Source organism: Narcine bancroftii, chromosome 6 (genome assembly GCF_036971445.1).
Source record: "Narcine bancroftii isolate sNarBan1 chromosome 6, sNarBan1.hap1, whole genome shotgun sequence".
NCBI lineage: Eukaryota > Metazoa > Chordata > Chondrichthyes > Torpediniformes > Narcinidae > Narcine > Narcine bancroftii.
The window spans coordinates 181834267-181847775 of record NC_091474.1 but is presented as its reverse complement, the minus strand read 5'-3'; the positions used below and the strand labels follow the sequence as shown (position 1 = coordinate 181847775).

Sequence of the window (13509 nt, the reverse complement as noted above, 5' to 3'; positions counted from 1 at the left end):
GTCAAATGCAACACTCTGAAATTGACGAATTGGTCACAACCTGTCTTGCTCGAGAAGTTTTAATAAGTCTTTGTATCTACGAGATAAACCAGGAAATTATAACATCCTGGTTCCATAATAATTAATCTTCTAAATTGTAGAATGTAATGTTCAGTTTTGATTTTGACTGACAAATATTAGAAGGAGTAGGCGCATGATTAATTGTTTTTGGGGTATATAAGCCTGTGGTCCTGCTGCTGAAGTTTAGATTCTCCGAGGGGTGGGAACACCCCTTGTCAAGAAGGAAGAACAGCCAGAGTCCAAGCAACGTCCCGGTCGGGGGAGGTGGAGAAGCTGCTACCAGCGCCCTGACAACCTACTACAAGTGTGCAGTCGTTGCCTCGCTTCGGCAGTTGGGACCAGTCCAAGCGTTGATAAGTATAGTTGGGAAGGGCTTGCATATTGTAGTGTGAAATCAGCTTTTGAATTAGTAATAAACATTTGTATAAACTGAACTGCTCTCGGTGTGTGTGTCTATTTTCTTTCGGTAGCTCAAACACTGTGACCAATCTAAAATGAACAAAATGAGAGGTATAAGTTTACCCAAGACAATTGGCGCAGCGAGCAGGGTTGGTCTCAAGATGTTTCGCCGAAAGAAAGAGGTGAGCCCTGAGCAGTTCTTGATTCCTGGATGGACTTCCAAAGACGATGGGTTTGGCATGTTGGCCAATACCCTGTCTTTGTTGGGACCACCCATTAGTTGGGATGAGAAGTTAGACTCATCAAGTGCACCTCTGGGAGAGCGGGTTGCCACTCTCCTTCGAGAAAGTAAATTTCCTGATAAAAAGGGAATGCTGACGAATGGTTTTTGGTTGCTGGCCACAGCATTACGCCACTCCGTTCAGCGTGAAGCAGAATTAATTCAAAGAGAAGTAGAATCTCAGTGCAAAAGAAAGCAATTAGAGGAGGAGCTAGAAGTCCTGCGACAATGCTGTTCCATGATGAGCGAGATTGTTCGCACCAGTCAGGACAGAGCCAAAGAATGGGAAGATAAGCATGTCCAAATGATTTGCCGTAATATTAAACTCCGGCAGCAGCTCTGTGCAGATAAGGAAAGGCATGGAGTAGAACCCGATCCATATCGTATTCATGCCATGATAAGGAATGGTAACGATCCTGATGTAATTGAGGATTGGGATGGGAATATCTGGAATGACAATGGTAATAATGCAGATACTCCTCAGCATGTGTCTAACATACTACCCTCTCCATCTGCTGTTCACGCCCGCCCTATAAGGCAGCAGATTTCCCAAACAGACAGAAGGGGGGATGATGTAAGGGTAGAGATGGAAGGGATAGATACCCCGGTTTCCCATGTGGACCCAGGGGAAAATACCCAAACCCCTGCTTATGCTCTATGGCCTACTCCCTCTGTTGGATGGCCTCCACCTCCTCCCCTAGACTGGGTGGAGGACCCTGTGAGTCAAAGTGGGAACAGGGGTCAGAAGGAGTCAATGATCCGTGATTTCTCTGTAAAAGAGCTGGCTGCCATTGGAGATCGATTTAGGCAAAAAGCAGGGGAACATCATCCCCAGCTGCTGAGTCCTCCTGGCCCAGCTGTGCTTTCTGCTCCCACTGCTGCTTCTATCGAGCTGGCTTCTCCTGCTCCAGTTACTCATGATGAGGTAAAACAATGGGTTAAACAGGCTCTTAAAGATAACAATAGCATGTGGTCCTGGAAGCCCCCGAACCCTTCTGAAGCCTCAAGGTGTGGGCAGGATTCCCGTGTCTACTCCATCGAGACACGGCGCACACACGGGGATCCGCGGCCCTACATACCGTTAACAATCCACTGGGGTGGGGGTAATGATCGCAAATACTTGGCTTTGGTCGACACCGGTGCAGAGCACTCGGTGATTCCTGGTAATCCCGACCTCTGGACTAGACCGGCCTTTCAAATAGAGGGGTTGGGAGGAGCGGTCACCCTGGCAAAGGAAATAAAAGTCTGTGCCATGGTGGGTGATAGCCCTTCCCCTGTCTGGTTACATGCTGCTACTGACGAGTGTATCCTGGGTATTAATATGTTGGCCGGTATGGCCCTTAATACTAGCCAAGGGGGATTTGAATTTGGAATTCGAACTATTACAAAAAAACTAGTAGTGGGTCAGGTTAAGTGGGATCCTGTGATGGTGCCAGCCCCCATGAAACCAGTGTGCATTCCACAATATCGTCTCCCTGGGGGGCAGGAAGAGATTACTGCCACCATCGATGCTCTGCAAGAAGAAGGGGTAGTGAGGCCCGCAACGTCGCCCTTTAATAGCCCTGTTTGGCCGGTCCAGAAGCCAGATGGCTCCTGGAGAATGACAGTTGATTATCGTTTTTTGAACAAACATGCCCCACCACTTGCTTCAGCAGTTCCGGACATTGTCACCCTTATTGAAAACATTGCTACTGGGAACTCAGGAACATGGTATGCTGTCATTGATCTCTCTAACGCCTTCTTCAGTATTCTTATAGCTGAGGATTCACAGGATCAGTTCGCCTTTACCTGGAAGGGGCGCCAGTATACCTTCATCCACCTTCCAGTATCGCCTTCCCTCTCAATTCACCATTATATTGATGATGTGGCCTCCTGGAGCCTCTGGCAGAAACAAGAGGGTCGCCGAGTCCCACTGGGATTCTGGTCACGTACCATGCCCGAGGCTGCCACTCGTTATTCTGTTTTTGAACAACAGTTACTAGCCTGTTACTGGGCCCTGCTAGAGACTGAAAGAATGACAGGTGATGCAGATGTTCAATTGCGACCTGCACTTCCTATAATGAATTGGGTCCTGGCTAATGATGCTAATCTAAAGATCGGGCGGGCTCAGCAGTCTTCTATTGTTAAATGGAAGTGGTATATTCAGAGTCATGCGACCAGAGGGCCTGAAGGGGTGGGCCACGTACACGAACAGGTGGCTTACCATCCCAGGTCAGGAACTCACTTATCGGAGGAGGGGGATGGTGGCTCCAGTCAGTATGCTGAGTTGAAGGCAGTCACTTTACCACTAGATCCCCATGATCACCCTCTTCGCCTGTTTACTGATTCCTGGGCTTTGGCTAATGGACTTGTGGTATGGATGCCTGATTTGCAAAAGAACAACTGGATGATACATGACCGCCCAGTATGGGGCAAAGAGTTGTGGCAGCTGTTGTGGGATGCTTCCCACCATCGTGAGATAACCGTTTATCACGTTGATGCCCATACCAATATGGCGACTAACATGGCTCAACATAATGCAGTAGCAGATCAGCTTGCCACTATCAGCTGTGCTGATACCGTCCCCCTGGCTCGATGGGCACATGAACAGAGTGGTCATTTGGGGGAGAAGGGATCAGCTATGTGGTCCCGTACACATGCTTTATCCGTCCATCAGGATGATGTCCGCATGGTCGTACGTACATGCCCAGAATGTCAGCTTGTGAAGTTCCATACCATTCCACCTGGTCCACATGGCCGAATAAAATGGGGTGCTCACTCAGCTGCGGTCTGGCAAATTGATTACATAGGCCCCATGCTAGACTGTATGGGTAAATATTATATCCTAGTAATGGTTGACACCTTTTCGGGCCTGGTTTTTACTTTTCCCACCAAGACGGCTGACCAAGCTAGCACTATCCAAGGACTAAACCATTTGATTTATCATTATGATGTTCCAGAGGAGATTCACTCTGATAATGGCTCGCACTTCTCCAGGAAAGCAATCTGTGATTGGGCAAATGACAACGGTATTTTATGGATCCACCATATTCCTTATTACCCGCAGGCTGCCGGGTTAGTTGAACAAATGAACGGCTTACTGAAGGAACAAATTCGTTTGGAAACATCACTGGGGACCCAGAAGGGATGGTGCCATGTGCTGCAGCAGGCAGTCGACAATTTGAATCATCGCCCTTTAAAAGGAGGTACACCTTTCCACCGACTTCTTCACGCTTCTGAACTACAGCCTATTCCAGAGGAAAAACAGTCATTGCCCCCCATCCCCGAACTAGAGAATGTTGGACAAAAGGTATGGGTGGCACCACCAGGTAGTGGCCCTCCTGTAAAAGGGGAAATAGTGACACCTGCCCAGGGTAACACTCGGTGGGTAGCTATTGAGGGACAGGATGATTTAGTCTGTTTAAACACTGAACGCTTATGGTATCATGAGTGACATGTGTCAGGCTTCTTTGTTCCAGGTTCTCCATTTTACACTCCTGGTGATCTGGCTTAACAGCTGCTTTGATGCCAGCAATTGGATTTGTAATGTCGAGGACGTTCCAAGGGAGTTACCCGTGGGAAACACGGTCCGATGCATTACACCAAGGAAGTCCTCGGTCACCAGCCTCAAGTGCAGCTTATATAAATATGTTATTGTTCAGCATGTTTCAAAATCTGTTCGTGAGCTCCAGTACCTGGGTATTGTGGCCAACAAGGATAATTTGAGCCTTGGTTGGAATCCTTTCTCATGGCTAACTGCTACATTTGGGGGGGTGGGCCACACTATCCTCCGTTGGTTGCTCGCGTCATTGCTTATCTTTGTAATTGTTGTTTTGATTTCTCTTTTTTCGCTCCCTCTGTACTCAAATACTGGTTAGGCCTCGCAAATGACAGATTGTGACCAAGGGGTGGGATGTAATGGAGGATTAAAACCATGTACCCAGATGCTTTTTGCTTATGTGGAACTGACGACACTGGGTCCACACGCAGGTCACCTTACTTTCAGAACTAGCAGATGTAATTAAACTCAGCCATGGGGACTTATCTGAAGATACACTTTGAAATGGAATTCCACTGTGAGGCCCAGGGAAAGCAGTTGTCAAATGCAACACTCTGAAATTGACGAATTGGTCACAACCTGTCTTGCTCGAGAAGTTTTAATAAGTCTTTGTATCTACGAGATAAACCAGGAAATTATAACATCCTGGTTCCATAATAATTAATCTTCTAAATTGTAGAATGTAATGTTCAGTTTTGATTTTGACTGACAAATATTAGAAGGAGTAGGCGCATGATTAATTGTTTTTGGGGTATATAAGCCTGTGGTCCTGCTGCTGAAGTTTAGATTCTCCGAGGGGTGGGAACACCCCTTGTCAAGAAGGAAGAACAGCCAGAGTCCAAGCAACGTCCCGGTCGGGGGAGGTGGAGAAGCTGCTACCAGCGCCCTGACAACCTACTACAAGTGTGCAGTCGTTGCCTCGCTTCGGCAGTTGGGACCAGTCCAAGCGTTGATAAGTATAGTTGGGAAGGGCTTGCATATTGTAGTGTGAAATCAGCTTTTGAATTAGTAATAAACATTTGTATAAACTGAACTGCTCTCGGTGTGTGTGTCTATTTTCTTTCGGTAGCTCAAACACTGTGACCAATCTAAAATGAACAAAATGAGAGGTATAAGTTTACCCAAGACAAGGGGTCACAGTGGGAATAGTGTAAGTACAAAAGTCGGGCCTGAGCCCTAATAAAACTCAGAGCTTAACCTGACTACACTACGTGTGTGTCTTCTTTTGAGTAGCGTGTGACTACAAAGGAATTATTTGGAATGAGACAATGGACTAGTAGAGACTCTGTTCTGATGTAATACAGGAGAGGTGAAGGGTGCCGGAGTCCATCAGCTGCTATTCATGGGCTTGTTTGTGACAATGAGCCACGTTCCGCATGATAGAGGGGGTGGTGCTATATTCTTTAGCACCAATAAGGGGGAGTTTTACTATTATATATCAATCTATGGAGTTATATTGATGCTTTATTTGACGTTAGAGAATTGATTCAACACGGAATTTAAATTGGATGATGGAAGAGATGTGAGATTCTTAATAGATATATGATTAATTAGGATTAATATTAGATATGTTGAAATTTAATATTTGAATTGATTTAAAACATAAGATTTACATATTTGGATATGTTATAATGTGTTGATTTATGTAATCTTTATCATTTTTCTTTAATATCCAAAATAAAGTGCAAAAAAATGATGACCTTGCCAATGCCAACTCCATTTTGTCAATGAATAAAAAAGCTATTGGAAAGAGGTTAATCCTCCCACTGTTTTCCAATGGTTTACCCAAACTATACTATGTTTAAATTTAGAGAAAATTAGAAACTCTGTCTATGAATCCCCTTCTAAGTTTGAGTTAACCTGGCGACCATTTATTCAATATTTTCATTTGTGGTGAGTTGATCTGGCTCTGTTTTCTTTTTATGATTATGTATGATAATTGGGCTGTTAGATGAGATCGGAGTGATCGGTGTGGTTTAGCTATATCGGTAGGTTTTTTTTTAAAGTTTTTAATTCAGATTTGTTTTTTATTCCTTTTTGGGGTTTTTTTTCTCTCTTTTTTTATATATTTTTATTAATTATATCTTTTTTTAGAGATAGTTCTAAACTGATCTAAATTTTTTTTATGATATATTTTTATTCTGCAATATTATTGTTTAATATCTCTGTATTAATTCGTTATTTACTATGTATTTTTCATATCTCTTTGAACTGTATGTGTTTATAAATTATAATAATAATAAAAAGATTGGAAAAGAAAAGAAAGAATAAAAAAGCTATATGCTTTAGTGAAAGCTCAGGATAAAAGAAAGTGTGGTCAACTATGGAAGAATTCAAAGAATGAAATGGAATTATTGCCAGCTTTTACTATCATAGAGGATGTCATTTATGACTTTCGTCATGGCTACTCCTGAATTCCCAATGCAAGGCAGAAATTATGAGTAAAATTATCAAATTAAACCCAGAAAACAGGAACCAATTTCAAACAAATAAATTATAAATGAGGAAATATTTTAGGTCTTATGTATTCGCCCAATCACTTTATTACATTTCATTTTCCCAACTGTTCTTGAAGAAAATAAAATACCATAATTAAGAAACATCCCTGAATTTTTTTTGTCCATTGTGAAGATGAACTGTCCATTATAAAGATGAAACTGTAAAATGATAACTTGTAGTTATCGCTGAATAAATTAAAACTTACTGTTACTGGTTCTACTTTTAATCCAGCATAAGAACTTTGCAATTTTCAGTAGATACTAAAAAACTTTAAAAATTTGATATTCATTTATGAATTAACATCACAAATATTTTAGACATGTTCAAACTACAAGATTTTTCAATGAATAAATATTTTAATGATTAAGTCTTCCACTGTATGACACTCACAATACATTATCTTTGCACAACTAAATCTTGTTGTGAAAAAGAAAGTAACTTGAAGTAATTTAAAAGAATGCATATTTCCACGCTTAATTCTAAGCCATTTTAATCATACGGTATCCTAGTGTCCTGAAGATCTGTGTATTCTGAAGAGATCTGGAAGGATAGCTAATGTTGTGACTTTACTTAAGAAAAGTTTCTAGGACAAGTAAGGAAATTCAGGCTGGTGTCCTTTCTGTCAGTCATGGGTAAGTGGAGGGGATTCTGAGGGACAGGATTTATATACAAGTGAAAACATAAGGCCTAATTAGTAATAGTTAACATGGCGTTGTGCTATAAAAATTGTGTCTCACGATTTGGATTGAGTGTTTTGAAGAGGTGGCCAAGAGATTAATTGGGACAGGGTTGTAGGCACTATCCACATAGAACTTAGTAAGACGTTTGACAAGATCCTACATGGTAGGCTGTACAGAAGAGTAGATCACATCGGAACTAGGATGAGCAATACAATTGGATACAAACTTGGCTCATGGAAGAAGAAAAAGGGTGGAAGTGGAAAAATGTTTTCATGATGGAAGCCTGTGACCAGTTTCAGTTAAATAAAGTTTAATATGACCATGGTCTGATTGTTCAGTTATAATTTGAAATATTTAGTAAGTCTTTAGCTATGATTCACCTTCCCGCCCCACCTCCAGTTTTCTAAGTATGAATTGAGCAATTTTCCAGGATCTATTCTGGTGGACTTCTTCATGTCTTTTCAGTAAATGCAAATAACCTGGAAATGATGATGATATCATGTCTCTCTCTCTCTCCATCTGTTCTCCCTCATTTATGCAACTGCAGGATTTAGTCTAGTAGCAATTTTTAGAAATTCTTTTATGATTATTGGTTTTTTTTCTGCTGTTGTTAATTATTTCATCTTTTACTTTTATTAGAATTGTTTGGGTACTTTCCCCTTCTGACAAACAAATTAAATTTCACAGTTAAAGTTCACCACAAATCCTTATTTTTGAAGACATGAACAATCAATGGCAAGATGGAGTTTAATCACATTGCTTGTGAAAGCACAAAATAAATTTCACTTGTGGAACTGAAATATCTTGGCTCACAAAAGACATGAACTGGACTAATTTTACACTTGTTCAAAGATTTGCCAAAGACACAATAATGAAATAGTTTCCATAATATAATTCTATGATCATGTATTGTAGAATTTATTTCATGAGTAGTATCTTAAAAACACTTTGTTTCCCAGAAAAAAAAACAATGACCACCTTCATAGCAGCACTCTTCCACATCACTTCACCCCAGACAAAACTACCTTCTTCTGGCAGTGAAGTCTATTGTTCTGTTATTTGTAGCACTCTTGAAGACCTGCCCCATGATGGCCCCAATATTTTTGGTAGAGACTTTTATGCATGTCTAAAATTGGAAATGGTTCTGGCAGCACTGAAGATCCTATAATTCTGTATCCAACTGTGGCAACGTCTGCTTTGTAAAAGGACCATTTGGCAATTTCAAGCTTGTAGGAACGAACTCTGACATTTCACTCCTTCTTTTAAAACAAAGTCCAGTGGGGTGAAGTGTCAGAGTCCATTAAGTATCTATTTACAGGTCCAGCCTGTCTGGTGGTTTCGTCCATCGAACTGACCGTCACTGTGCCGGCTGTGGTGTAGCTGTTGGCTCCTGTGCAGTGCTCTGTGTGACGTGAGTCTGATGTGTCTCCGGAGTAGCACAGGCCCTGGGGTCATCAGCCAGATGGGTAGCATGGTTCCCGATGCTGACCTCCTGGGGAAGGAGAATAATTTTTCACGTGGGAAAGATTTGTTGCAGTACAGAGGAGGGACCTGGTGGCATTGAATACCCTAGGAGGAACTCACCATTGGGAGACAGGCAGCCCATTTGACTTGAGAGCCAGGAGGACTGCCCTCCAAGTGGTGCCATTCTCCTTTTCCACCTGGCCATTCCCTTGGGGTGGTTATAGCTGCTGTTCCTGCTCATAGCTATGCCTTTGGTCAGCAGATATTGGTGCAATGTGGTACCCTGGTGACTGTGGATGTAGCTGGGGTATCCAAAGAGTATGAAGAGATTATGCATGGCCCTTGAAGTCCATACTTAGACATTTGAAGGGGCAGGTGGCCTTGATAAGGTGAGCTTTCTCCAGCCGTTAGAAGTGCAGCTTGCACTCTGCACAGACCGGGCAGCTGCAGGTCAGCTCCATGATGTCCTCAACTGAGTATGGGAACCTGGTGACTCCAAGGTGGCAGAGGCTGTTATGAAGGGCTGGAGGCAGTCTGCTTGTGCTTTGGTGCAGGTACCCCAGGTCAGGGCATCAGGAGGCTCATTGAGCTTCCCAGGCCAGTACAAGGTCTTGTAGTTGTAGGTGGACAGTTCAATTCTCCACCTCAGGATCTTGTTGTTTTTATTTTATCCCCACTGTTTGTTGTTAAACATGAATGCAACTGCACATTGGTCAGTCAGCAGGGTGAATGCTTTGCTGGCTAGATAATGCTTCTAATGGCGCACAGCTTACACTAAAGTCTGGGCCTCTTTCTCAATTGCTGAATGCCAGAGTTTGGGGCTCTAGAGTGTATGGGAGAAAAATGCCACTGGCCTGCCTGCCTGGTTAAGTGTGGCAGCCAGGGCAAAGTCAGATGCATCGTTCTCCACCTGAAATGGGATGGATTCATCTACGGCATGCATTGCTGCCTTGGCAATGTTGCCTTTGATGCGAGTGAAGGCCAATGGGCTTCAGCCGATGGGGGAAAGGCAGTACCAGAGGGCAGGTTTTGTACACATAATTAGGGACTCATTATGCATAACAGGAAATGTACCCCAAGCATCTTTTCAAGGCCTTGAGCTTATAGGGGAGTGGGAGCTCCAGCAGGGGTCGCATATGCTCAGGGTCAAGTCCAATAACTCCATCTTCCACCACGCACCCTAGCATAGCCAGATATGAAGTGCAAAACATGCATTTCTGGTTATATATGAGGTTTAAGGTGTCTGGAGGAACTTTTGCAGATTAGCGTCATGATCCCACTGGTCATGGCCACAGATGATCACATGTCCAGGTCCATTTCCCTCTGGAAGACCAAAACACCATTCGTGACTCAAAAGAAGACCCTGAGGAAAGGGTAGAGATGACTGTCCACCTCGAACACCATGTATGGGTTGTCCTCTGGGCGGATCTAGAGCTGGTGATAGGCCAACTTGAGGTTGATGGTGGAGAAGACCTGCTACTGGGCAATCTCATTCACCATGTTGGCTAATCAGGGAATGGGGGTAGATGACCAAGTTGATGGTCTGGCTGTAGTCTATGGCTATCTTGGGCTTATCTCCGCTCTCAAAGGGCTGGTGCTTGGCTCTATGATGGCCTCTGCCAGGAGTCTTTTAACCTCAGCCTTGATAAAGGCTCTGTCCCTGGGGGTGTATCACCTATTCTTAGTAGCCACAGGCTTACAGTCAGGAGTGAGGTTTGCAAACAGGGTTGGGGGGCCAGTGGGACCTGGAGGGTGGATAGACCACAAGGTCATGAGCATTGGGTGGTGTTTGGGTCGCTGATTGGCTGTGTTCAGGGAGACAGGCAGGTGGTTTAATAGTTGGTTATTATTGACCATTAGGGAGGGGTAGGGGGTCATCATATTCCATCAGAACACTTTTAAGTTGGCCCTGAAAGTCCAGCCCCAGTGTGACCAGTGGCATAACAAGCAATTTAAATTTCTTGTACTTGGTGCCACCCATGGTTAACGTTACTGTGCAGCTCACTCAGATTTTGGCTGAGTGTGACTTGGAGGCCAACAAGATTTTACACTGGACTGCGGTCACTGTGAGGGAGCAGTGCTGTACAGTGCCTGGGTGTATGAAGCTTTCAGTTCTTCCCATGTCAAACAAGCAGTTTATATTCTGGCCATTTACCTCAATGTCCGTGGTGGAACTTGTTAATTGATGTAGGCTGCTCTGGTCCAGAATGATAGATGCCAGTGTCAGCTCATTGTCTGACTCGCTGTTGCTATATGTGAGCATTGGTAACCTCCAAGATGTCTGCCCTGAAGATGGCTGCCCCTATGATTTGCACGCGATCATCGCCAGAAATGAAGGTGGAAGTGAGGCCAGCCTGGGCATTCATTCCCGTGTTCCTGTCATGTTATTCTCCACGATCGGAAATGGAACCAAAAATGATGCATTCCAAAATGGCCTGCACGCAGCACTACATACCCTTGCATAGTGTCAGTTTCTTCCACAGCCAGAGCAAGTTGCACTTCGGGCAGGACATTTCTTCTCACTCCATCTTCCTCTGGAAGACCAAAACACCATTCATGACTCCAAAGGGGTCCCTGAGGAAATGGTAAAGGTGGCTGTCTACCTCGAACACAGTGTATGGGCTGCCCTCTGGGCATATCAGCTGCAGTAGTAGCATTTTGAGTGCTCAGCGATAGCAGTTGCTCAACATCGAGGCAACCATGCTCCCCACGCGGTGGCCGTGTGGCCAGAGGAGTAAGCCTCCATGTTCTGTTAGGGTGTCTCTAGTGATTTGGGAAGATCGACCACATCATGCAGGATCAGATTTCCCTTCATCAGGAGCCTTTGTCTAATGGGGTCAGACCTAAAGCTGGCCACATAGGCATCCCTGGTCAGCTCCTTCTGGTAGATGGCTGCTGTAACATCAGTGCAGCCACAAGCTTGCCCCATCTCCCACATGGCCCACATGTATTCATCAACGAACTCACCAGGTGCTTGTTGAAGGCTGTCCAGAAGGTATCTGGCATCTTTGGGGCCCAGTACTGTTTTTACAGGAGCCCCATGGTGACCAAGTGTTACAGTCCCTGATGATCTGGAAAACGCAGTGGCCAACTTATGCAAACAGCTGGTCTCTCTTGTCAACTTCTTCCTGAATATAGGCGTTCAGGCTGTGCAGCTACTGGTCGAATTTTATGGAGGCCTCTGGATCCTTAGGGCCAGTGTCCAGTTTGTCCACTTGAATAGCCTTGTCCAAGGTATGAAAGTATAGCAATTAAATTGTAGCACTATCTATTAGACCCAACAGATGAGAAATCAAGATTAACAGGCTTTATTCCCTATAGACTTATAAGTACATCTTACATGCTGTTGGCCTGATTCCAAAGCAGTACTAAGGGAAGAGATTGGGTGATACTGCCTTTATTAGGAATTCTAAGTGGGAGGAGTTACAGTATCGGGGTGAGCCAACCAGTACAATGTATGTATTACAGTGTTCCACCACAAAGCTCTAAAAACTTTACCTGGAACAGCAAAACACACAGAAACTTTTTTTTTCTCTCTGCAACACACAGTATGGCCTCCAACCTATATACAAGGCACACAGGAAGTAAAGAAGACAGACAGGAAGTAAAACCCCTCCCAGCCTCACTTTAAAAACAGCTCACATTACAACAATTCTCCTCCTTAAAATACAACATGCCCAAAATTTAAAAAAACAATAGCTTGCGTTCTCCTAAAATTGATATTAGCATAATACAGATAGTTGGAAAACTATTTATAAAGATAGCATGACAAAGATTATTAATGATTGATATAGGCTTGTACATTATAATTTGATATATCAATTATATTTAACCTCAGAATGTCTAAAAAGAGATAACTTGATTTCTTCTGATTTATGTTTTTGATGTAAGAAGGATAAAGGGATCTTTTTACATTCAATATGACTATGTGGAAAAAGTTAAACATTTTTGGTCTCAGGTTAAGAAATTTCTTCAAGATAGTTTGAAAATTAAGTTTTCTTTGGATCCAAAAGTCTTCTTAATTGATGATATAAGTACAATTTGTTTGAAAATTGTTTTGATAAATTTCAAATAGCTTTTTTAAGATTGGTTTACCATTAGTGAGGAAGTATATTGCAATTACTTGGAAAGACCAGATAGAACTTAATTTACAGAGATGGTATTCAGAATTAAGATCTTGCATTCCTTTAGAAAAAAATAATGTATAACTTGAGAGATAAATATTCTACTTTTAGGAAGGTTTGGAGCCCTTATATGGATTATTTTGATTTGAAATTATAAAGATTTGTACCTAGTTGTGGCAAGGTTTTCCCACCAGATGCTTTGATTATTGATATTTTTGGTTATTTTTCCTCTTCTCATTTTCTTTCTATTTCCTTTCTTCTTCAAGATTGAGTGTGGTTATAGATAAGGGTTGGGTTGTTGGGGGGGAGGGGGTGGTAATATTAATATAAGGTGATAGGGGTAGATTAGAGGGGTTTTTATACAAGCCATGTTTGTCTTGAAGGTATAGTTTGTATAATTGTATTATGTGTGTGATCATGGTTGTTTAAATTTTAAATAAAATATTCCAAAACACCCAAAAAACA

General features: G+C 42.9%; 1 protein-coding gene across 1 annotated transcript; it reads left to right on the top strand.

The window, feature by feature from the left end:
* Positions 1-2117: 2117 nt before the first annotated feature.
* LOC138737678 (uncharacterized) lies at positions 2118-5310 on the top strand. The gene is made up of 2 exons (XM_069888290.1): positions 2118-3924; positions 4198-5310. Exons 1-2 carry the CDS (start codon positions 2166-2168, stop codon positions 4230-4232), a joined length of 1794 nt encoding a protein of 597 aa, XP_069744391.1. The 5' UTR covers positions 2118-2165; the 3' UTR covers positions 4233-5310.
* The last annotated feature ends 8199 nt before the right edge of the window (positions 5311-13509 follow it).

Excerpts from the sequence above, each read along its gene's own strand:
- LOC138737678 (XM_069888290.1), top strand. The coding sequence starts at position 2,166 with ATGGTGCCAGCCCCCATGAAACCAGTGTGCATTCCACAATATCGTCTC. Across the intron at positions 3,925-4,197 it reads TCATCGCCCTTTAAAAGGAG|GTTCTCCATTTTACACTCCT; the intron begins GTACACCTTTCC and ends TCTTTGTTCCAG.